At 40.3% G+C, this 25,948-nt stretch overlaps 1 protein-coding gene and 1 long non-coding RNA gene across 3 annotated transcripts in view; one reads left to right on the plus strand and one right to left on the minus strand.

Annotated features, from left to right (window-relative positions):
- The window catches only part of PROS1 (protein S), a 35,927-nt gene extending 16,604 nt beyond the window's left edge, over positions 1-19,323 (plus strand). The window contains exons 8-15 of the mRNA XM_063348850.1: positions 1,915-2,036; positions 4,490-4,608; positions 7,142-7,331; positions 8,277-8,444; positions 9,502-9,670; positions 11,292-11,440; positions 12,218-12,431; positions 16,001-19,323. Coding sequence (XP_063204920.1) covers positions 1,915-2,036; positions 4,490-4,608; positions 7,142-7,331; positions 8,277-8,444; positions 9,502-9,670; positions 11,292-11,440; positions 12,218-12,431; positions 16,001-16,146 — 1,277 coding nt within the window. The 3' untranslated portion in view covers positions 16,147-19,323. The remainder of the gene's footprint in view (positions 1-1,914; positions 2,037-4,489; positions 4,609-7,141; positions 7,332-8,276; positions 8,445-9,501; positions 9,671-11,291; positions 11,441-12,217; positions 12,432-16,000) is intronic.
- Positions 1-25,948, minus strand: part of LOC134521871 (uncharacterized) — a 114,244-nt gene that overhangs the window by 12,025 nt on the left and 76,271 nt on the right. Inside the window, exon 5 of one of the 2 annotated variants that reach the window (XR_010072891.1) lies at positions 22,530-22,616. The exons of the other annotated variant lie outside the window; for it this stretch is intronic. This is a non-coding gene — a long non-coding RNA (uncharacterized LOC134521871). The remainder of the gene's footprint in view (positions 1-22,529; positions 22,617-25,948) is intronic. 2 annotated transcript variants of the gene reach the window in all.

The raw sequence follows: 25,948 nt of genomic DNA on the forward strand, positions 1-25,948 counted from the left end.
ATGGAAGCAAAGATGTGGTGGAGCTGGCTATAGAGTGCTACTGCCATGTTGGCACAGCTTGAATATGCTACAGACTTCTGTATTGCATCCTGTGCCTTTCAGTGGAATGCCTAGGACGCTTGGTAGGCTTCTAGCATGCAGTGCAATCATTCTTAAACTTGCTAAGCTAGCTCAAAATGGCATTGAAACTCTATCCAAAAAGCGGAGGAGGAAAACCTCACTGCTATGCAGCAGGAGATGGTTTCCAGCTTGACAGCAGAGGTAAACTATCATTCTGGAGCTAATAGAAATGACTTGGAAGAGTCCTCAGTAGTTCATGCAAAGAGTGAACATGCAAGTTGGTATCAAATAGACCAGCCTATATAAAGGGCCATCCAGCTTCTGAAGATCAGAGGGTAGAATGGGAGATGAGTGGAAGAAGTTAGAGGTGAAGCAAACACCAGCAGAAGACTGTATTTGAATCCTGTAGCTTACACAGCCACACATCAGATTGCCATGTCAGCAGGAGAAGTGACACAGCGTGTGGCTGGAGCTTGCGCAGAGCTTTAGTTCTGGCTGTATTTGCTGCAGTACAGGGGAGTACAGCTTTTTCTTCTGATAAGATCATGTATGAGGGAGTGTTAAGTCTGAGCACAGACCCCTTGCACTGATAACTTAGAGCAAAGGTGAGGAAGGGGAAATATTTTAGTAATAGGGAACTCTTCAGCCAAACATGACACCAGTTTCCTCAGCTTATTAATGAATTGCTGTCCATTTAAACAATGTAGAAACTACTAGCACTTGGTGGTAAAGCAGCTTGCCCATGATGGTTAACTGCAGCAGAGGTAGGACTCAGAATAGCATCCACAAACTGTTAAACACAGTATCTTGTTTTGGAAGGAGATTGTGCATGCTCACTACAAAGTAATAGTTTCTCCAATAAGGTTTTGGTATTTTGGTTTTTTGTCTTTTTTTTCTTGTTGTTTGATTGGTTTTGTTTTTTGGTTTTTTTCCTTGTCTTCTCTCCTGCCCCAAGCAACAGAAAAAAAAGTACTTTAATCTTTAAAAAAACCCTAGCAAAGTATAAAACAGATTTTTAAATGCACACATTAGTACAAAATCGTTTATTCCCACTAGAAGGACTGTTTTTTGTTGGGGTTTTTTTTGTTGTTGTTTGTTTGTTTTTCTTCAAAACAAGTATTGCAGTTTCTTTGATTTGAGGCCTAAAAATCATGCTCATTAGAGTCTCTTTATCCAGGAGAGAGTTTGTTTGTTTCCTTAATAGGAATGTAACAGTTACATTGGCCTTTTACACAGCCTTTAATTCCTAAATTATTTACTGTGTACAGCCTGCTAAATAGCAAATTAGGTTCCTTTAGTTTGTTTAGCTTATTCGCAGATGAAGTCAGATTGGTCTCCATGAATAGATGCTGTCTGAAACTTAGTTAGTTATGATATTATTGTATATTATTTTAAAAAGGTATTTTGCCTTGAGATTGTTTTATGTGAATAAAGCATGTCCTTTCTCCACATACTTGCCATACTCTAAGTTCTTATGACATCTATAGGTAAAGGAAGAGGTCTGACCCAGAATGGCATTTCTGCCATAAATACTAGTGATTTATTGAGGTCTCTTACAGTAATTCAGCCACCTCACAGCTCAGCTTCTTACCGCCCCACAAATCAGACCAGCTAATCTAATAGGCCTCTATTAGATTGCTGGGTCCTATACACCCAGCAGGTAACTCTGCATTGTAAATTTTGCATAGGAGACATCCGTGAGCATCAGTGTAGCTTAGCAGCAGTCACCTGTTGGATTCATGTTATGCCAGAGAACCCACCTAGTCCATTATTCCATTAATTTATTGTGTTAGTTTTCAGTCCGTGCCATGAATAATCTGAATAAAACTTTCTGTATGCTTCCATTTCTCCTAGATATTGATGAATGTTCCGAAAATGTTTGTGCTCAACTCTGTGTAAACTCTCCAGGAAGTTATAGCTGCTATTGTGATGGCAAGAGAGGGTTCAAGCTCTCTAAGGACATGAAGAATTGTGAGGTAAAACTGTACTATGTAAAATTCCACATGGGAAATCACAAAGTTGGATATTTCTTGATGACAGGATAAATTAGATTAAGGAAAATAGGAAGCTATTTGAGAACTGATTCTAAAATTGCTGAAAAAGTGCTGGGGACTCTGAGCCGTGGTTTGGCTCACAAAGCAGACCCGCTAGGGATTTGGATGCCATTCAGTTCATGCATGCTCGTTTACAGGAATCCTGTCAAGAGAAGCTTGCCTTAGCCAGTCTTCTTTTATTCCCTGCTGCTTCCAAAATAAGACCCAGCTTTCTCCTATCAAACAAGTAATTTCTGTTACGCTTACTCAGAGGCAGAATACTCCATTTGTCCATATGTTCCCAGGTTTTCCTTAGACTGCACAAAAGTTTTCACTCTCTCAGAATTACTCTAGGCTTTGCCTGTCAAGTTTAAAAAAACGGGGTTGTTTTCCACAGTTCTCATCTGCTGTAGCTTGAGAAAAAGCACCTAGTAATGCTTGCCAATTGAAGAACATCTCACAGCCTAAATCAGATGTTCTTGCTAGTTTGAAAATTTACACCGCTTATTAGTGGAAAGTTTGAAACTCTGGAGAATCCCAGTACAAGGATTTTCTTGCGAGTGGTTCTCTGTATACTTTGAAAGGTTCAGGCAGGCTGAGACTTGTTATGTGAGGTGACCTCAGATAACTGCCAACAAAAAAACACCCCAAACACAGTTTAACAAAATTGGGCTTGAACAGTAGGAACAAGGTCTGATGCAAGTTCTAGCACATACTTATTAGATCTTGTTTGTACTTCCTGAAATATCTGAACAACATTTGCAGTCATATTTCATTTTGCTTACTCATGAAATAGAAAGAGCATCTTCTAGCCTCATTACATTTTATTTTTCATACTGTTGTTCAAAAGTGATTAAACTATCTATCTCAAGTTAGTTTCAGGCCTTTCAATTGAAAAAAAAAATAATTTAATCAGCTGAAAATACGTGCAGTCCAAAGACCGGTGAGACTAGCAGACATAAAATGAAGTAGCCATAAAATTCGGGATGAACACCTGTACATTTAATGGAACTGCTACATCATGAATACAGAAGTTGGACTTTGGGAACTGCCTTATTATCTTTTACCAAAGTACGACACATCTTGAGAACAGAAAAGCCCTTAACACCTCTTCTTGATCATTCTCTTCTGTAGAACTACTAAACTGCTACCATATAGAAGATATGCAAGGGCTGTTTTGAGGGATAACTTTACATCAGAGACATTTAGGCTCCTACTAGTCAATGAGACAGGTGCTCTAAACCACATTTGAAAAGAGTCTTCCCACCTCTCCCCACATGCAGAGCCTAGCTCCCTGTACCTAAAGGAGATCCGAGTGCTTTACTTTTAAAACAAAACTGTAGATATTTCTTTAATTATAACATCACAGTTTCAGAAGAGAAAGAAGTCATGCCTTAGAATGGATACCTGACATTTGTTTACTGAATATTTTACTAGTTTAAACTTGCACTACACACAAAGTAGACATCATTCCCGGATATAAACGTCTTTGTTTAAAACTTCAAGTAGATGAATACCTGAAAGAATAAGCACCATTTTCCCTCCTCTCATTGCAGCTGCATTTGGCTGACTGTGATTACTCACATTTGTCTAGAGCATTAGGATGAATTCCAGTTTTACACAGTGTTGTAGGCCTTTCAGTTGCCACAAATAATATCTAGAACTTCTTTTACAGTTTACCTGAGAATGTAGTCTTAAGAGATTCATATCCCCACTAAAAGTTCTCAGAAATATTAAACCAGTGTGATTCCATCAGGAATTGTGGTGCTGATTTCATAAACATTCCTTTCCAGAGCTCAAATAGGACAAGTACATTCAAGGAACAGCCAGATAGAAACATTTTCTATTAATCTGTTACTTAATCCACTTGTAAATTCTTACTTTTTATTCCAGATAAATGATTCTAGTAGTACCAGAGATTGTTCAGCTATGAGTAGTTGTAGATCAATACTGACAAAGAAAATAAAAGGTGATTACTATTTTTTTTATTAAATCTTCTCAAGACACAGCTCTGGCCACATTCACTTCTAACATCTGATCGGGTTTAGATTCCTTTAATAATGGAGCCTGCCAGGACCCTAGTAAGTGAGTGAAAGGAAAGTGCCCGATGGAAGATTTGAATTCTTGATTCAAACACTAAATATTTAAATATTAGCTGCAATCCACCAAAACTGTTTCAACTCGAATTATCCTCCAACAGCTTAAATAAATGGACATTTCAAGCAAAAAGAAAAACACACCCCTTCATTTGTACATAGGTATTCAAGTTTAAAAAAAGAAAAAACAGAGGTAAACCATTGCTTCAAAAAAAGGACAGGCTAACAGCCAACAATAGGAGTTGCTTCATGAACTATCACAATGCATTAACAGCTTTTTTTATTCTCTACCATTTTCAGTCTGTTACCGCATGTATCCCACTGAACCTTGAAAAGAATTATGAACTGCTTTACTTGGCAGAGCAATTTATAGGAATTCCCGTTCTGTACTTAAAGTTTAAATTGCCAAATGTCACGAGGTAAGCATTTGCTATTGATAAAAGTATGCATTGAAATTATGGACCTTTATTTCTATTAATTTTCTGAGGGTTTAGAAAGAGTGCACTGCATGCATAAATTATATCACCATCTCCCCACTGGTTAAGATACCTTTATAAGGAGGTTAACTCAGATTCCTACATATACTAGCACTTAGAGGAAGCTGGAGTCATTTGAAAGTGGACAGGCAGGAGTAATGTGTCTGGAGTCAGTTTACAGCACTACGGTGTCATTGAGCCACCTCATCAGTATAGACAGCAGCATTTTTACATGGCAAAACTAAAAGTTCAGCAAGTTTCTTCCATATACCCCAGAAGTGGGTACAAGGCAGTAGCAGCTGTGTCCCAGCCAGGAAACAGTGCACAGCTGGGGCAAAACATGCACCATTTGCATTCAGATGTGACCACATCTGTGAATATCAGCGTTGGAGTCGTCCAGCCATCATAGTCCTGGTTCCCACTGCTGTTGGAAGGAGAAGTGTATGGACTGGGAGAAGGAGCTCAAAGAGACACAGATTTGAATGGGCAAAAAAGGAAGAGGATTGAGGGCAGTAAGTTTACCAGGCAGAAGGTCCCATTGGTTTGTGGACAAGAGAGCAAAAATATCAGTGCTTCCTCATGAGAGAAGCTTACTCTTCCCCCGAAGGAAAGAGCAGGGGCGGGGGAAGGTGGGAGGCAATAATATAGATACAGGAAGGCATTTAGAATTCTCGACAAAAAATTCAGATGTTATAGGAAAATAATTACTGTACAACTTCCAGTTATATATGGGAATGGCTTTCATTTGGATATTGCTGCTGTTTCACTTTTGCTCTGTGTAGAAGCTGTGACGTGCCACACACATGCTGCTGAGAAACAAAACCAGGCCAATGCTCCCTGCCTGCCCCCCTGCTTCCTTTCACAGGGTGTTCCAAGGACACCAATAGAGCACAGTACCTTGTCTAGAGCACCATCTGTATGATTTCCTTTACAGCTGTCAGAACAATTGTCGACGCGGAAGTTTCGGACAATAACACAACGACCAATGTGATCAGGTTAATGCCACTTTATTGCTCAGATAGTTCATCTATTATAGGTAATTCGAGTTCCACATCACGCGTCAACAATTTTCTGATTGGTTGCAGCGCTATGCTCGCAGCAAGCATTATATTTCGATTGGTGCATAAGGCTTGTCCACGATCGTTACCAGCTTCCTCTTTCTATTGTGCCTGGTGGCACAAATATCTTCAACTTCCTTCTTGTGGTCGCACATACACTGTTCTTGCTTCAGTGCTGTTCTTCCTCCTTAGAGTTGCGCCAGCAACAGATTTTCTGTGCTTGGATTGTTCACAGGGTGACCTCCCTGGACCAGAAAATCCTCCACAAACAATTGCTAATGATTGTGACCTCTTCATTACTCTTGGACTTCTTCACTGTAGCAGCTGAAATTGCAGTTTTCCTTGACTTACTGACTGAGCAATTTGAGGGTAACACTGGCAGCAGCTGCTGAGCTGGTGATCCCCAGAGCCTCAGAACCTTACAGAAGGACATAAACATTGAGAACTTTTTCCTCTGCCACTATTCCAAGTTGACCAGGCATTAATGCTGTCCTGGAAGACCTTTCTAGGATGATAAATGTTTGAAGCTATCTTAATAGTCTCTGTGTAAATACGGAATGATTTTTCTGTGGGTCTGCATGAGAGACAATGACATCTAGTGGACAAAGAACAAGACTGAGAGTGAAAGCAAAGTAAGAGTTCTTAATTACAGCTCCCTTGTTTCTTTTGTTGTCTTCAGCAAATCCTAACTTCCAAATGCTTTGTTTTCTCCTTTCATCCTTAATCTATTTAATCTAGTCCAAAAGTTCTAGGAAACAAGGGCTGTTTTTCACAGTGCTTATACTCTGTCTTATACCTATAAGTGTATAGGTACAGACAGAGGTACCTCTGTCTGTACCTATACACTGTACAGGTACTATAATATAAATCATAATTTTGCTACATATATATATATGTTCAACCAACCACCAAGATCCAGACAACAAATCTTCGAATCAGAGAATGACATATAAAAGGCAGCAGTAATGAAAGCAAATTGCTGAGTTATGACTGTTGTAGGATGACACTCGGCAACCCTGTTGTACTGAAGCACATCATAGGTCATGTATTTTTTCTGCATCACATCTCCACAAAATGCAATAGGAATATTCCGTCTGTTTCTTACTCAAGGAACATGTACTTTCTTACTTCACATGTAAAGCTCGTAGCAGATTTGGAAGCTGAACCAAGGCTCTTTCAAATCCCAGCTCACGGCACTAATCTCAAAACTTTTCACTGGATTCAGATGAACAAGGCTTACATTAGATTCTGCTTTTGACTAATCGTGTGCCAGTATCACAACTGCTCAGGTACAGAGTTACCAAAAGGTTAATATCTATGGACTTTTTTATTTTTTTTACCCTATTAAGGAGTTATCCTAGGGTATACAGTATTTCATGTTTCCTGTCTTCTTACTAAGATTCTTCTTCACAACTCAGATTTACAGCAGAATTTGATTTCCGGACATATGATGCAGAGGGAGTTATACTATATGCAGAATCCCCTGACAATACAGCATGGATCTTGCTTGCTCTTCGTGATGGGAAGATTGAAATTCAATTCAAGAATGAATTTGGAACAAAAGTCACCAGTGGAGGCAAAGCCATTAATGATGGACTGTGGCATATAGTAAGATGGGTTTTCCTCTCCCCTTTCCTTCCTTTAACCCACTATGGGAACATTCTGTCTTGATAAGTAAAATAGGGAGAAATTAAGCAACTATTAAAAAGGCTTAAGGTGGTGCCCTCAATCCCAGATTTAAAAATCAGCCAAGGAATTCACAAGGATGCCTTACACCTGGGAAATCGTGGCACCTGTTATGATCCAGAAAGAGGTAATTACCACTAGCTGGCAATATAGGAATTATTCTTTCTAATCATGACGGAAGCAGCAGAATATTAAAAAGTATGATTGCATTGTCAAGTACTATGTTTAGATAGCAAATTTTACATTGCTAGACCAGAAATCCATCTTGTTCTTCAAGCTTGCTCACTTACACCAACTATAAATCACACCAAATTATTAACATCAGTTAGATTTTGTTTGCTTGTTTTTGAAGGGGAGCAAGAGAAGCTAGGACTCTACATAGACATCCTGTTTCAGTTCGGTACAACTTTCTTGAGATTAAAAATCTGCTTTGATGCCTAATAATAGCGGGAGCAAACACTGAACCTATTTTATCTACGTCCCATCTGAAGAGTCAGTCTTCTGCAGCAGGTTGCAGTGATATGGAGAACTGTATGCCAAATGTGGATTGGATACAGAGCAGTTGTGGAAATCAGCTTCTTGCAAACTCTATAGCACATAAAGCAAACTAAGCAGCTGCACGGGTTTTCCCAGGGGTAGGATGGGCATGGAATGGAAGATCATGCTCCTGTTAGTGTCCATGGGTATGGACAGTTGTCACGATTCAGGTTTAAATATGCTGTAAATGTTCGCTGCATTAAAACTATTTTACAAGTTATAAGTTTAGAGAAACATTAGTAATGTTTCATACAGTTATATGTAACTAGTGTTCAAAACATCCTACATGTTTTTGTGTGTATGTATGTAATTATTTGTGTTTAATTTTAGATTTCAGTTGAAGAACTAGAACACAGCATCAGTGTAAAAATAGCTAAAGAAGCCGTGATGAGTATTAACAGCCCAGGAACTCTTTTTAAACAATCACAGGGTTTCTTGGAAACTAAGGTGTACATTGCGGGATTACCTCGCAAAGTGGGCAACACTCTTGTTAAACAGGTAACTAAAATAATAAGACTTCATTGATTAATACTCTTCTGTTATTTGTTTGGTTTTGTATTGTTCACTTGGTAGTCACAGAGGAAGGAAGAGTGGCATGGAATCCATTTGGAAAATAAAAATCAGGTTATTAAACCACTGTTTTGAAAATAAATATGCATGAAGTTTTGTAGTCTGTCTTCAGTTAGGTTTCAGTTATAAAACACAACACTTCCAGTTGAATCTTTCAGGATTCTGTAGCCTGTTTCCTAACATAGCTTTAAGGTTCCCTAAATCACCACTACTCTGCTGTGAGAGCATTTCGGAGTGATCCATATTTTTGGTGCTGGCTTTTGCTAGGCTCTGAATAGGTATGGAATTCACTGTGCAGGCAGCACAATGAGCTTTAATTTTTAATGGGTTTTATAACAGCCCAGGCTAGACAAGGCCCATGATTCATTCAGTCTTCCATCCTCAGCACCTCTCTCTTACGCTGGGGATGAGAACCGTCGAGTTGTTGCAACTGTCTGCTTCTCAGTCCAGGAGCCTTCAGACTAATTGTCAGTCTAAACAGAGGCAAAAAGTAACTGTACAGTAGAGGCTACACCTTTTTTCTTTTTTTAAATCTATTCTTGCTCAAAAGTGAAGCAGAGAGGAAAAATATGAAGCAATACAACAACATCCCCTTACCCAATGGAAAGTAATTCCAGAAATTTCTTTGTACTTTGGTACACGGAGAACATGAAACCTTGAATGAGGAACAGCGCTAGTGATCATTGTCTTTCAGCTACAGAAAAGCTGTTGTGACCTAAACGAAAGGACAGCATGAGCTGTAAAAAAATTGAAGCCATCTGTTTTGTACAGATCACTAGCATCAAAATGGGAAATGCTACTAAATCAAAAATACCTTTTGAAGGCCGAGGTACTAAACGCATGCCATTTGTGTTCTTCCGGCATCAGTACTGTAACCTATAGCATTGGCTAGCAAAAAAAAGTTGATATGTAAAGTAATGCCTTATTATTAACATTTTAAAAACAACTTTGAATGCAAACACCTACTGCTGTAATTCTTCTACAGATTAACCCTCGGCTAGATGGGTGCATTCGTGCCTGGAACCTGATGAATCAGGGACACTCAGGTGTAAAAGAAGTTATTCAAGAAAAACAAAGCAAACACTGTTTAGTAGCAGTGGAAAGAGGATCCTTCTACCCTGGCACTGGAATGGCAAAATTTCAGATAAACTATAGTAAGTATTTTTCTGTCTGTTTCTATATTTTTGCTGGAGTGGTGATGGAACTGATGAATTGTTAAAGAAAAAACAAAAAAAAGGAAGAGCCACACACAAACTAAGCTACATAGAAACTGAGTACGCCACTGCATCCAGCAATGATTCCCATAACTTCTTTTAGAAATGTGCTCGAATGAGAGTTCTAATCCCGTTGGTGTCATACATTTTATTTCTGAAGTGCTTTATATTAGGAAGTGTATTCTTTATTTGCAAAGGATGGGCACTGTTGAACACATTCACTTTCCAAAGATCTAATTCTATCCCCTGTTCATCAATGGGGAAAGCTATCCTATTACTGACAGAAAAAGACGACTGCGGATGGAGAAAGAGGTCGCTGATAGTTTTGCGTGTGCAATTCTGCTTCTAAATGAACATCCTATCTAGAGGTTTTAGGTGCCTCACTTGCTCCTTCCCAAACCCAGAACTTTCTTGCCTGACCTCCTGCTCTAATTTCAAAATTTCCAATCCAGGATCTCCTTGTGCATACCTGAGAGCCCAAAATGAGACATCTCTTGAGCATCATCCCAAATCCTGTTGTCGTTATACCGTTCCCCATCCCAAATGCTATGCTACCCTTCAGCCCTGCTCTAATCCCCGGTCTTTTTCATCCCAGGATTTGCTATTCTTTCACAGGTCTTTTCTTTAAATTCCCTCACGCACTCATTGAAGAAAAGATTCCTCCAGCTTTATATATTCTATGCTTCCCACCAACTTCTATCAGAGTTTCCTATGCCACTCAAGCTTCTTCAACTTTACTCCCGTTCATTCACTAACACCATGCTGCCATGACTCCTCCTTACCTTTGTGTTTGGGGTTGCTGCCACGACTTCACACCCTCTTTTCTGTTCTCACCCCCCCACATCCCCAAATCCAAGAGGCTGCCCACACCTACTGCTGCCCTTCTATGAGCTGTTATAGCCCACTGTCTCGCTGCCCATTTGGCTTTGCGTAGGAATATGACCCCACCTCATGTTTTAGGAACATGAGATGGGGAAGAGACACAGGAAGAAAAAGATAGAAAAGATGACAAATACCTCTTTAGATAGTAATTTTTATATTACCTTCACTATGAATGCATCATATGAAATTATATTTGCAGTATCTGCATATTCACTTTGTGTACCTGCGTATTCCCATTTTAATAGTGGAACTGCTTTGAAATGTAAAAGTGTATGAGAACTGCTAATATTCTACTATTGGCAGCAATTTATGAGTTAATTTTTTGGGGGGTTGATTTTGAACTCACGTCTAGTAAATGTGGCACCTATTCCACATTAGAAATGAAGAAGGTAGAGAAAAAAAAAAAGTCCAATAAACACAGAAGATAAGGAAAGATGCAGGATTAAAGTTTGTGGGTTTTATTTTTGGTTTTGGTTGTTTGTTTGCTTTTTGGGGTTGTTTGTTGTTTTTTTTTTTTAGACTCCTAGTTCTTTCTAAAAGTTCCAAAGTTCACTGCTTTTTCTGGAGATTAGTACTGTTTTTTCCATAGTGGCAGCAGATTAAATACTAATTTTTAACTCCATATTAATTTTTCATTAGCAGATGGATTTATTAATTTCAATTATTCTTTTTAAAACAGATAATCTTGACAGTGCTGAAGATTGGCTAATAAATGTGACTATGACTATTCGCCCATCCACAGACACTGGTGTTATGTTTGCCTTGGTTTCTAATGAAACAGTGCCTCTTGCTTTGTCCATAGTGGACTCTAACTCCTCTGACTCACAGGTGATCTTACAATTATTGTAGCAGCTGATAAGCATCTAAGTCACACCTCTTGTTTTTGTCTCACTTAACTTGCTACTCCATTTGTGAAAAATCAAACTAAAAAAAAAAACTACTCACACCTACTTACAGTGGAGCTGGTAGGCTGCATTAATATTTTGAAGAGCACTTAGATCATATAGTGATGTGCGGAACATATATTAATGATTGCACTGCACAGCAGTGACTAAGCACCAAGCGGTCTTATGTCAGTTACTGTCCATTACATCATGTTTTCTTTGACCTTGCTTTTCAAATGCACAAAGCAGAAAGGGGAGTATCACAGAAGTAGAATGATGATATTATAGTAGTGGCATCATGTTAGTTTCAATTTATAAACAAATCTTTTTGTCCTTAAACTTCCATTTACATCTGTTTACATCAAGTATCCTAAGACAGATATGATTATACAGCATGGCTAACCCATGCTTTTGCCCAAACAAGAACCTATAGTGTACAGTTAGTTACCTTAGAAGCTGTAGCAGTACTCATTTTGCCCTTAAAAGAAACAGGATTTCACCTCAGAACCGTAGCCAAAGATTTTTTAAAGTGAACATTATACATCAACTTTGGTAACTTTTCCAACCTAAGGTTCCAATTTTTAAAATGTGGCTCCAATATTTCCTTTTCTTATCCTTTCCTATTCTTCTACTTCCAAACTTAGAAGGCATCAGAGCCAAGTGTAATTGTGTGTTGAAGTTATATGCAACATCTTTTGTGACCTACCATTCTTCCGTTTAGAAAATTATTGTGACCATTGGAAACATCACTGTTGCACAGCTGGAATCAAAGAAATTGTGTACACCCAGGAAAGTGCTGGTTGGACTTCTGGTAACCAGACAGCAACTTGAGCTGTCTGTTGATTCACACACAGACCGAAGCAATACAGAGCAACTGTCTACCCTGCATCAAGCAATGATGGCAAATGTTGTTACCTACTTGGGCGGCCTGCCAGGTGAATTATATTTCTTTTCATTAATTTGATTATTTTTACAAGCCTGATTATATTCAGCCTTACCCAAGGAAGAAAAAGCCTACAGCTGTACAAAAAGAAACAGGGTTTGTTTTTTTTTCCCCCAGAGTGCTTCTTGTTTCATCCAGTCTATTCAGCTTTTGAGGGAGCCTGCTCTTCAACAGTAGCTTTATCATGCCCTTTGAAAGCCATGAGGCTCTCTAGAGGTTTGAATTTGGAAAAAATGTCTTGATTTTTGAGCTGGGGAGGAAAGAACATTGCATATTTCTGAAATGCCACCAGCTGGCACAATTTAGGAACTGTTTCAAGTATGTAAGAAAACCAGGCATTTGTAAGTAAAATAAGTGTGAGAAGTGCAGAAGGAGTAGCCAGAATATGATTTCAGCAATTAAACTCTGGGCAATAGATGACTGGCAGACTTTATGAGACAGAAAACATGTTGAAGCAGCAAATATTTTGTTATTACAACATATATAAATAAATGTCTTTAAAATATATAAATATATTTTAAATAAATATATTTAAAATATTACAGCTAGCTGCAAGTGTACCCCAGTCTTAAGACGTACAAGCATTATGGCCAGCAGGTCTAGCGAGGTGATTCTGCCCCTCTGCTCTCGTGAGACCCCACCTGGAGTACTGCGTCTAACTTTGGAGTCCCCAACACAAGAAGGACATGGACCTGTTGGAAGAGGTCCAGAGGGGGGCCATGAAGATGGTCAGAGGGCTGGAGCACCTCTCCTATGAGGACAGGCTGAGAGAGTTGGGGTTGTTCAGCCTGGAGAAGAGAAGGCTCCAGAGAGACCTTATAGCAGCCTTCCAGTACCTAAAGGGGGCCTACAGGAGAGATGGGGAGGGACTCTTATCAGGGAGTGTAGCAACAGGACAAGGGGTAATGGTTTTAAACTGAAAAAGGGGAAATTTAGATTGGATATTAGGAAGAAATTCTTTACTCTGAGGGTGGCGAGACGCTGGAACAGGTTGCCCAGGGAAGTTGTGGATGCCCCATCCCTGGAAGTGTTCAAGGCCAGGCTGGATGGGGCTTTGAGCAGCCTGGTCTAGTGGGAGGTGTCCCTGCCCATGGCAGGGGCGTTGGAACTAGGTGATCTTTAAGGTCTCTCCCAACCCAAACCATTCTGATTCTGTGGTTATTTTGTGCGGGAAGTGTACACATGCTTATCTGTAAAATAGTTTGGCTTTAGGGTGAATCATGAAGAAAAATAGCACTGCCAGAGATGAAGATTTTTTCAAAGCATAAGATCCTCAAACTTGAGAGTTGGTAGGGGAAAGACACTACGGTTACAACGTTACTACTGGCAGGGATTTTCCGTGTCCTCTATTAAAGGTATTTTAAGGACAGTTAGTCACAATTCCTAAGGAAATCCTAAAAGGTTGATCAACACGGTCTCGAATGGACATCCACTTTACATGTATGTGGCAGTGTCATAGCACTGCCCCCAGTATAGCTGGTCTTTATCTGCAGGAGAAAAGAGTGCACAGCAGTAGAAAGAGGGAGGAATTGTGTATCCATTGGAGATGGTGTCCTTAGGCATTTCTTCCAAGGTGGTGTACACAGGAGAAGTTGGAATTATGTTTCCACCCTCTAGACTTGCTTGTCAGAATAGAAGTGAAGGGTTTAGGACAGTACCGCAAGTACCACAGCCTCTGTCTGAAGTGGTGGTTGCCTCAGCATCCAGGTCCAATGTTGGAATTTGCTTGTTCTCAACCAGTCTTCATACGCTGGTAATCAAGGATGTAACAAGATGTAGGCACCGAGTATTTCTCCTCTAATTTTGTTTTTGAATGGGTATGCAATATCTTGGAAACAAGGTAACCAGGTGAGTTCAATTCAAATTGGATGTGGAATGTGAAGGTGCTAATGATGCAGTACCATCACATACCACAATAGGTAAGTGTCAGTATTTTTGTAATACCTGCTCAATTTTAAAAGATAGGTGAAGTCAGCGTTTACTTAGTAGAGGTGAGTCAGTAGGTCACTGAGCCATAGTAACTTAACTAAGATTCTGGTAATTTCTTAGACCTCTTCGTGATATTTAAATGATTGTTTCTAGTACATTGCCAGCCACAGAGTAATTGGCGTCTTAACAGCTAAGACTTTGGCTTCAGTCATGGATCCCAAATAGATAAGAAGCATTAGTTACTTGCTGCTCCTTAAAAGTAAGTGTAATCTCTCAGTTTTAAAAGTTATCTTCAACTTGCAAATTAACCCTCTGTATGTGTAAACAGTTTCTACTTAACGGTCTCAAAAAGCAACACAAACCCTACATTATCCAAGGGACCTGCTTTCACAACAGCCTCTATTACCAAAGAGAGAAAAAATAATATGGTAAAACTACTTTAGGTCCCCGTGTACAGCCAGTTTGGTTACTCTGATTCGTTTATTCGTTCTGACGTACCCTTGAAAAGCCTCTGGGATTACTGAGCAGTATGAAAATGTAGGTGAAGAACCCCACAGTGAGCCACAGCGCAGAGAACTGTATTATTAAAGGCACCCAACAAAAATAGGCATTTCATGAAGACCAGAAGTCCCTGTTTTTGATATGCATTTCTCCGAACTAGTAACAGCATTGGGAGTATGCCTTTTTGTTAATTAATTCAGCACAACCAGTGCAGGCTAAATGAGACTTGCTCAGTTCTATGACAGCAGTGTTATCGCTGGAGCAAAAAAAGGCCGAAGGGCACAATTCCACAGGACTGTTTATGCAGTACCTCAGCTTACAGCAAAATAAAACGACAAGAAAGCAACATTTCTTGTTCCCCAGACCTTGAAGTTTATCTTCTAGGAAGGACAAGATGATTAACATCCAAAAAAGATGCTCTTGAGATCAGCTTCTAGGCATCCTCATTCTAGTTACTGAAGGTACTTGAAGCACCTTCTGCCTACCTTGTAAGAATCTAGTTGTACTCTAAGACCTCAAAACAATGCCTGCTCGATTTTGTGCTTAACATATTTTTTCCTGGAAGCATATCCATGACCTTATGTTGCCATAATCCAAACAATACCTAAATGAGCAACAGATAAAGCGAGTCTTTTACAGAGAATTCACTTGGAAACAGCAGTAAGGAAGCTGTAAAACGTTCCCAGGGGTCCCCTATCTGAGAACTTGCAGATTTGAATCCAGAGTAGCTTTCTGGCAAAAGCAAGATGGTTCTTTCTGTGACCTCAGAACCCAAAGACATCTGTTTGTATGTCAGGGTGAGAACAGTGGACTCCATGAAACAAACTGTTGGTTCACTGTTGTTAATCCAGGAAATGCTACTATGAAAGACAGTCACATAGTTATGTTTCTGGACGGGAGAAGACTTCTAACGCATATTTCAAATTTTACTGACCTTTCTAAGCTTTGCTGACTTTATCTCAATCTTAAAGAAAAGGGAGAACAACTTAAGTGTTTCCTGCCAATTTGCTCTTTTCTCCCATGGATGACTAATGGCTGGGGAGTGGAGTGTTCCCCATGTTTTCGCTAATCTGAAAAATACATCAGAATTTGCATGCCTTGGCCTAACAAACTGAATGTGTTTCTGTGCAGATGTTCCTCTGGGTGCTACGTTAGTAACTGCTTTTTATAACGGCTGCATGGAGGTGAAGGTCAACAACAGACAGCTGGATCTGGATGAAGCCATTTCTAAACACAATGACATTAGATCTCACTCGTGCCCACTGATTATGCAGTAACCATTCAATTCTTAATTTAACTTTTTTCTTTCGGATACAATTTGTGTAATTAGTCTCATGCCATAATGAAGCCTGTATTATTTTATTCAATATGTGCCAGGAAAATAATCAACGGCGTGTTTTTCCACCCCTTTAGATAGAACGGGGGGAAAATTTCCCTCTCTTTTCAGCTGTAAAGAGAGAAACGATGAAAATTCTGTAAAATGTTCTTCTATTCATATCAGTGATAAATCTTAAAGCTAGATTTATCTTTCATGCTCATACTATGCCCTTGATATATTTAGTTTAGAAAGTAAGTTCAGGAAGTGCTGTTTAGAACCAGTTTTACTTCTTATTTTTCATATAGCAGCATAAAGTTACAAGTTGCAAATTTTGGTTTTGTTTAGATTCAAATACATTACTATTCTCATTAAAATTTTCCAAGCATAACATACAAAGAGAAATCTCTACAGGTTTTGTAATATGTGCTTTTGATAAAGGAAAAAAAGTACTCCTGAATCCAGAGACCAAGCTCTTTGTGCATATGTTTACAAGTTGTATCAATATTGGTATCGCAACTTCAAAACCGAAGTGTTTTTCTAAGTAGCTCAGCTTTTGAAAATAGCTCTCGTTATACTGCACCAGCTTTAATTCTTCTATCCTAGGAACCCAGCTTTAGACTTTTAACAGAGCTGTGGATCAGGTCAGGTAATTTACTTTCAAAGTGGATTAAAGTACACCCCAAGCAATTTTGGAAAACAAAGGAGATGGCATGAAGGAAGGAGCTCTGGTCTTTTTCTCAGGACATGAAACTGGAATTTTCTGGGTAAAGCTGAGAAATTACAGCAAACGTTTCTTCCACTCGTGACAAATCTAGCACTCTTCAGAACGAACACCCTCTAATGGTCCCTCATATTCCCTTTATTTAGGTCAACCTTACCTTCACAGTCCCATAAGAGATTTATTTGTGAGCCCTGTTACAGCTGTGTTTATGACATACTTGAAAGCCTAAGTTTTGCTAGTAACATCAGAATGTAAGGCTGTATTCTGTTCAACCAACTTTAATGGAACAGGTAATTAGAAAAGTATTGTTTTCCTCAGGTGTGCTCATTTCAAGTATTTCTAATATTTCTTTAACATCCTTTGAGTGTTCTTTCCACTTCCAAACTCATTTTCACACAACCAGAAGTCTCCCTGTGCAGCTCACCTAGTGGTTTTGTTAACCTCAAACCAAATAAATAGCAAGAGAATTGCTGTAAGTGATGAATATATGCTCTCGTCCATCAATCAGAGAGACATTTATCTGCCAGGATTCTTGACCTGAGGTTTACTTTCTTCGCTTGAGACATTGAAGTGGAAACGTATGTACACAAGGATGGATTGTGACAATACTCATTTTGAGGATTGCCTTTCCCCAGAGACATTCCCAGTGACATTAGTGAGGTTTCTTTCATTGTCGAGTACTAACGTTGGTACATTGGTATTGCAGAATCTGAACCCATCTTTCAACATTATTGCTTTGTCTGAGGTTACTGTTAACTTCACTTCCCACTTGTGTCATGTGGCACACATCGGCCGGCCTCGGCACAGCCTCCCGGTCTGCCCAGCACCGCTTCATTCTAGCTGCCTATCAGCAGGAATACCGACCGTATGGCTGACGCCCCGGGGGCTAATTGCCAGTGAACTTCTAGTTCACTTTTCTACGATGGCATGTAAAAAAAGCTTTAATTTCTCCAGACTCCACGAAGGGGAAATAATTACAGGAAAGTGTCCCTGCTTGCGCTCCTCCCACCGCAACACGCACGTTCTTCATTTGGGCCAGAGTTGAAGAGTGAGTTGACTGAAATAAGCAGGTTTTACATGCAAGGTGGAGCTGAATTGGGACTTTTGATATCAAATACATGTGATTATTTCATTAAGAGTATCTCATCAGCACCCTCTGAATTCTGGAAAGCCCTTGGGTCAGCCTCTTTGCCTTGTACCACAAACACAGAAACGGTGAGGTGAGGAGCACGAAGCAAAGTGTCAGCAATACTCTAAATGCTTATGTTGGACTGTGCGAACAGTAGAAAAAAAAGTTTGGTTGGTTTTTGTGGGTTTTTTTAAGTTTTTTGTTTGGTTGTTTTTTTAAGTGTAATAACCAGTACAGAGATGAAATTAAAGGAAAAAAAAAAAATCACTTAATTTCCCCACACAGACACTATTTCTTTTTGTTTTCATGGAAGAATATTTTAGAGCATTGTAGTTGTAGTGAAGCCACTGCACTTCTTTTTTTTAAATGTAAAAGTGCCTCCCTATTGTAAGAATTAAATAAAGCAGCATTTGCAAGTTTCTTTTAATTTTAAGGTGTATTTGCATATCTTTGTTCATTGTCACTGTGCAAGACTTGTTCTAGTGGTCCCATAGCTTACTCATGAGATTCAGCATCAAAGAAAAGAATTGGCTCAAATAATACGCTATTCAAACAGGCATCCATATTCTCTAGGTAAATGTTGAAGTTTATTAATTGTTTAATATTGCCTGAGGAAATGAAGCTTTGCTTAAAGCTACACGTGGAAGAAAGATCAGTGAAAGTTATTGATTCCTGTCTTTTCTCCTGCATCAGATGTATTTCATTGTATTTTAGGTATAATCATTTCAGCAATGGCCATTCAGTGCTTATATGGAACGGCTGGACCTGCTCTGTGCTTTTTCAGCTCCTGTGCACCAAGTGATACAAATCAGCGTGTCCTAATTTCCTTGAAAATGAAATCTAGTCATGAAATTGGTTCTCATTTATACTAGAGCAGCTTCCTGTGTATATGCCTGATCTAGGCTTGTTTTTCGTGCTTTAATGCCTGCACGTCCCCTGGTAGAGATAACTGGGTAGATTTTGTGCAAACACATTCTCTATTGATATTCAAGATTAGCTCTAGAGCTGTCATCTTCAAAGAAAGAGAGGCTAAACTGATTTTCAGTCATTCTAGTCCTGCTTATCACTGAACAATGCACTGATGGTCCTTCGATGTCATCAGTCACATGCACATGCTTAATATTTTGCTGCCTCAGCAACCTTGTTATATCAAAGTAACCACCCCGATTTGGGAGCAATTTCACGTTTCGTCTGCCAAAAGGGACAGTTGTGTACCAAAAAAACTAGATACAAGGAAAACCGTAAGAGCTAGTACCAAAGGAGCAAGACAGACATTGTTTTGTGAATAAATAAATGAATAAAAAGATGACTCCTACTCAGTCTCTGGTTTTGTCCCACCTTCTTTTCCAGACCACAATCCTGCAGCAGGAGTTCAGAGCTAAGTGACCTTGGCTCTTGTCCTTTTAGGCAGCTTAATACCTGACATGTCTGTGCAAAAGTGCCAACAAGATGGAAATACTGTTGTCCTATCATTGGAAATCAAAAGGAATGTCTACAAAAACCTCCAAACTACCTACAAAACCTTAACAAGGTTTACTGTTCATGTTTTTAAAAAAACACTTCCTATCCACAAAATGACTGTGCCCCCGTTGTTACACTGAGCACAGCCCTTTGCTGTAAGGGTAGTTACATTTCAGTAGGAGTATGTGAACAATCAGCTAAATCATCAGCTAAATCATCCCATTAAGGGAGCTTAGAATATGGCTTATAGACACTTAAATCAATCAAGTGGTTGCAAATTGACACACCTGTATGTAATTCAGGACTTCATTTTGTTGTTTTTTAAAAAAAGTTTGAGGGGCTTTTTTGAGGAATTTGTAGCATCTCGGCAAATTAAGAGTGTGGAAAAAACAAGCAACAAGAAACCAGTATTGTGGAACATGGGTTTGCAGAGCCACAGATATCCCCCCCTTATCATTCAGGATGAGGACCATAGGAAATGCGACAACATATAAAGCAAAAAACATAACACCACATGGGTGCATGGATTTTGGGAAAGTCAGACATGCAAAAATGCTTTGATAAGTACTGTTTGCATAATTAATATTTTCATACGCAGACGTTAACATAAAAGCATTCTATGCAGCAATCTGTACCAGAAGATTTTCTACCTCTCGATTTTGAAAGCACCACAAAGGCTTGGTCCACCTTGGTGCGCTGGCTTCTATCCAGTCTAGCTGAGCACTCAGGGGAGGGACACACACGCACACACAAACCCATCAGGAACAATACTAACCAGGAAAAAAAACCAACCCACAAAACACCACACACACACCAAAACCCACAAGTCATTTAGTTCCAGTAGATGTTTTCACCTCCTTTCCTCTCTTACACTCTACACCCCTCCAAACACATAAACACCTCTTTCAAAAAAACACAGCTCACTTTTTAGCCTCACTTGGCAGTTTCACATCATTTAGCACGGCAACAGTTTGCTCAGCAGTCAGGGCTGTGTCCCCCCGCTCCCCAAGGCCAGCTTTACAAGTGCACATATTTGGGCAGGCACGCTTGCACGTAAACTGGAGCTTAAGCAAGGACTTCAGGTTGCCCTGGAGTATCTGTCATTAGAAGAGTAACTGAAGACACTGAAAGTGCAAGACTGTAGTTTGTGATGCCAGACCTGCTACAGATGGAGTCTCTTGCTCACCTTTCCTCATAAGCAAAATAGGTCCTTGGAGCACTTCTGAAAATCTTGCTTTGCTTTTGCAAGCCTTAACAGTTCCACGCAAAGCAGCGGTTAGTAGTGCCTTGTTTCTTAATGCTCATTAAGAAGCTGGGTTTCCCTTCCCTCTCGTTCCCCAGTGGAGAGGTAAATAAAGACCAACACAGCAATACACAACTCTGCAGCTACAAAAAGCCATACAATTAGCCTTTCTAGATACAGGACCAGAATCAGCCTCATTCTTCTCTGATCTGGCCAAGGTTCCTCTGCTGAGGGCCCACCACAGCACTAGTGGGGAAGCACGTGCTGACAGCGATGCCGACACCCAGCGTGAGTAAACAAAGAGGTGACAAGGGCCACAGGACCGGAGAACAATATTTCTAGAACTTACTGGTGGTGTTATTCATATCATAAATAAGATACTGATTTATTAAAGGTAAGATCTTAATTAATAGGATGCAAGACGACCACTTGAAGACACATACTATTATATCTGAATTTTTGCAAGTTTAACGTAGCGCAGAAGGTACAGAATAAAAATGGCTCTGCTTTAAACAAACCCCAAGAAAGAACAATTCATGTATAAAACAGTCATTATTTCTAATTGCCGTTCAGCAGTAGCTTACCTTTCCAGGAAAAGGTTTTCCCTTCTTCAGTTTCTGGTATGATTCCCATCAACCAAAACTCTATTTTTTTTTATTTTTTTTTTTTAAAAAAAAGAGAGAGAGAAGAAAGAGAAGGTGTCTTTAGAGCAAGCCTTACTCTTTTCTAGCCTATCACTGAGTGCATGATCATTCCCACCAGCTGGTCAGAGACTGCTGCTAACGCAGCCCATTGAAAAGCAATCTTCTCTCTTAAATCTGAGCAGAAGCCAGCCTTTTGCTTAATGGGTTTCTTCTGGAACAGAAGGTCGTGTCGATTTAACAAACCTGTTTGCCTGGAACAGGCAAACCCCATCACCTTGTAATTCATGACTTTATATCACCACACTGGGCAACAGAGGCGTTCATTCAGCAAGCTGCGCAGATGAACTGGAGTTTGTGCCTCGGTGAAGGCTGATAGATGCTCTCACAGTCTTTCAGAGGATTCATAAGTAGTTCATTGGCAGCTTCACAAAATCCTCATCGTGAAGTCATTACTCTGCATTTGCTGTCTTCCACAGATGTGAACCGGGATGACATCAGGATCTGCCCCAAACCGTTCCCTCCATCCGCTGGGGTGGGCCAAACCCCCCGGTCCTTGGGGTGCTCCACCCCATACGGGAAACGAGATTAGTCTGGGTCAAACAGTCAAGAGAGGGAATGGTGTCCTGTCTTCACAAGCAAAGGCTGCTTTTTATAGGCACTTAGCTTTTCAGACGGAGATAAATGAACAACATTTCCAGGCACGATCCATATAAAAAAAGATTTTTCTTTTTAAATAAATGATGGATAAGAAAAAAATATTTCAAGTAAGATGAGCACAGTTACTCTCGGTCTTTTTAAAGCCAGATGAGCCTTGCGTTATTATTTTCCAAACTTTATTTACACAGGGAAGACTTTAAAGAAGTAACCTGACAAAACATTAGAAATACAGGCCGAACCTTTTTCAAACGAGCAGACAGAATGTAATTACAATAATTTGGTGCAAGAACACAGAATCACAGAATCTTAGTGGTTAGAAGGGACCTCTGAGATGTGCTGTTAAGTTCTTTATATGTCACTTAAAAGCCTGACCATTGATTTAAATGATGTGAATATTCTTTTCATATTTTGTTCCTGAAGAAAATAAAATGTTGGGTTTTTTTTACCGCTGTCATAAAGCAGGTAACTGAAATGGTCACTCTCTCACCTGTTTGAGCTCTGTAGCAACTTTTCCTCTGAACTGTCTTTGGACTTTTATCAGAAGGTGAAGATACCATGACTTCCAGGTTCCCCACTGTTAACGATATTAGCAGTTGATACATTTAGCATTTCCTTGCTCTGTTTTGGGTGTCAATTATGTCATTAGCTGAAGCTGGTGAAGCAGAGCTGTGACCTGTGATCTCAAGGGCTGAAAATGTAGTTTAGCTCATCTCTGAGAAAGCAAGAACAAGCTTTGCCAATATTTCAAACATTCGGCTACTGCCAGAAGCCTGAAGAAACTGTCACTAACCAAGGGTGAAATTGATTTAGTCAGTCTTACCTTACAGCCTGTTGTAGGTCTTGATATTAAAAAACCACCCTCCCCCCCCCAAGGAACCCCACCAGTGAAACTTTAAAAGTGGACATTGATTCCTCAGGAATCTGCACAATGAATATTAAACAGACCCTTGAAGCACTTTGTGCCTTTGCCGTGAATCAATTGTTTTTTCTTCATTAAGTACACTGGTTTTTCTGCTGCTAATGCTGGATTTATCTCTAGACTTGCTGAGAGTGTTTGTGTAGGCAGATGGCGAAACAATACACAAAGGAGTGATCTCCAAGGGCACGAAGGGACATTAGGCATCCACCTACATTGGAAGTCAACTACTCCACTACCCTTCATGCCTCTGAAAATCTGTCTTGTTGCACAGACAGAAGAGCCTGACCTACACAGTGTCTCAAAGCCAAAACTTAAATTGTGTGCTATTCTTTGCCAGAACAAAGGTCTACCTGGGTACAAATACAGAGGTTTATATTTGCAGTCAGAAGAGAAATGCAATAGGTTCAAACAAAATTAAAAGACATTTGTGACAGTACTGCACAATTTTAACCTGTGCCTGCTAAATCTGATGTATATAGAGAATGAGAATGTAATTTTCCAGAAAATCCAGAAATCTGATGACTTCCCATGTCTGTTGTACATTGTACTATACAAATGCATAGCGTAATACCCTTTTAAGTACTAAGTGTTGCACATAAGCCATGTTTGGTTTATGCAGCAATGCCAAGTTTAAACTTCTGCTAGAAAATTTCTGTCCAGACTTTCAGTTCATAGTGACAAAGAAAGTTGCAACGACACTAATACCTTTTGCAAATTGCAGCTAGATTTCATAGAATCATGGAATGTGTTGGGTTGGAAGGGACGTCTAGAGGTCATCTAGTCCAACCCACCTGCAGTAAGCAGGGACATCCTCAACTAGACCAGGTTGCTCAGAGCCTCATCAAGCCTGGCCTTGAATGTCTCCAGGGATGGGGCCTCCACCGCCTCTCTGGGCAACCTGTGCCAGTGTCTCACCACCCTCCTTGTAAAGAACTTCTTCCTAAAGTCTAATCTAAACATACCCTGCTCTAGTTTAAAGCCGTTGCTCCTCATCCTATCGCTACATGCCCTTGCAAACAGTCCCTCCCCAAAATATTTATATGGTATTTATACACCAATACCCCAGTGCGCGTGTTGGGGACAACAGTGCGCTAGCAAAATTCATCTCCACGTCTGTTCCAACAGAGTTTGAAAGTCCGGTCACTTGGCGTGGCTATGTCTGAGCCTTGGAGGAGAGCTAGCTGGCTATCATTCAGTCCTCCTAGCAGAAAGGAGGTGCTGGCTGGCTGCATGAGGCAAGAAGAGGGGAGAGAGCAGATGGTACCTGGCTGGTTCTTTGGGGCTTGTGTTCAACCGCTGTTAGGAAGGCCTGCTCTCTAAAGGTACCGTTGGATACTCAACTGTTGCGTAGTGCAGAGAGCAGAGGACACGTAGCCTATGGATGATACATCTACACTCCAGGAAGCAACGATAAGTTACAATAACCCATTTTGCTTTAAACAAGCTGTATTTGACACCAGCACGGAGCACAGTGCAAGCCCATTTGCTTTGTGTCGTAAGGGGGAGAGAAGGCCCGGGTCGCACTGCAGCTCTTCTGGCTACTTGTCTGTCAGCTCCACAAACACTGCAATGTTTATGGGTTGATTTGCAAATATACTTACAGCAATTCCGTGTGGTCATATTATCTACAAGGATGCATCTGCTCAAAGGCTTCGGCTTTGTGCTGCTGGTCACAAGGTTGACTTTTCACTGGAGCACTGTGCCAATTTTATTACCTTGTCTTATAGGGCAAAAAAACAGTCCTGCCCCCCAACCCTTTTATTTTGTTTTTATAGCATGAAAAAGTTTCTCCAAACTCTGTCCTGAAGACAAACTCTCTATTCTACGTTAGTCCCCTCCTTCTGCATAATAGGTTTCCCATCCATCATCCACACCAGCGAAAGCAGGTCTGTGGATGTGCTGCTCCTCACCGAGTGTTCAAGTGCAAGGTCATCTGAGTAGAAACAAAGCATTTTGAGGTCCCAGGGAACGTACATGTTTGACCTGCTTAGCTCAGCACTACAATAATGGCTACGGTAGCTGCCAGGGCAGCAGCTTCACTTGCACCGTAATAGATACACCGGGCTCTTCCAGGCTCAGGCATTCGCTTTCTTATGACTGAGTTGGCCATATAGGAGTCTACCTCTTACTCTGCATTTGTAAAACTCCTCATTTCTACACCTTTTTTTTTTTTTTCCTTCAATTCCAGACTCTTCAAGTCTCCTTATGCTTCTAGATGAGGAAATGTCTACCTGACCCTCCTTTTCTGATTTGTATCATGCTTACTTCCCCGCCTCTGTTGTTGATCACAAAGTGGGATTTGAAGCATCTGGTGCCATCCAACAACATTTTAGTCTTAATACTTAGATAATATAGCTCTGCAAGCTGTACTTGCAACGTGTGAGAACTTGATCCCCTGCTGTTCCCCTGCACAAGTCTGTGGTCTATCACAAGGGGATATCACAAGGGTCTATCACAAGGTTCTGCTTCTAGGGTTACTCTGAGATGGCATATCATTCCGAGATATAGTTTTGAAGGGAGAGGCATTAGCTACCATGGAAAGCCGGGATTTTGAGCACTCTCAGGGTAGTGACAGTGCAGCCAGGCTCCTGTCTAGCCCAACAACCAGCTGTTGCTGAATTCAGGCCTGACTCTGTACCTGGATTCACCTTTATAGCTGCACTTCCATCTAGCCCATGTGCAGGGAGTTGCTGTGGCTTTGTGGACACGGAGGCCTGCTTTCAGGTTCTCTGAGACTGGTTTTTGTAACTACCGTTTCTTTGCTGAGGGGTTCAGCCCTTGTTTCAGGAAACACAGGTTTTCTCGTGACCCTTCCAAAACTCTACTATCCTGGCAAAAGGGACCCTAACGTCCACACTGTCATTAGATATGTTCCTGAACAGCGCTGCAGGAGAAAAATGTTTTCCTGCTGCTGACCCTTTGGAGCCTGACTCTTAGTGCACTGTTGGTTAAGTGCTGGTCTTCAACAAATACCTGCAGAAAGCCAG

This window comes from Chroicocephalus ridibundus, chromosome 1, assembly GCF_963924245.1.
Source record: "Chroicocephalus ridibundus chromosome 1, bChrRid1.1, whole genome shotgun sequence".
NCBI classification, from domain to species: domain Eukaryota; kingdom Metazoa; phylum Chordata; class Aves; order Charadriiformes; family Laridae; genus Chroicocephalus; species Chroicocephalus ridibundus.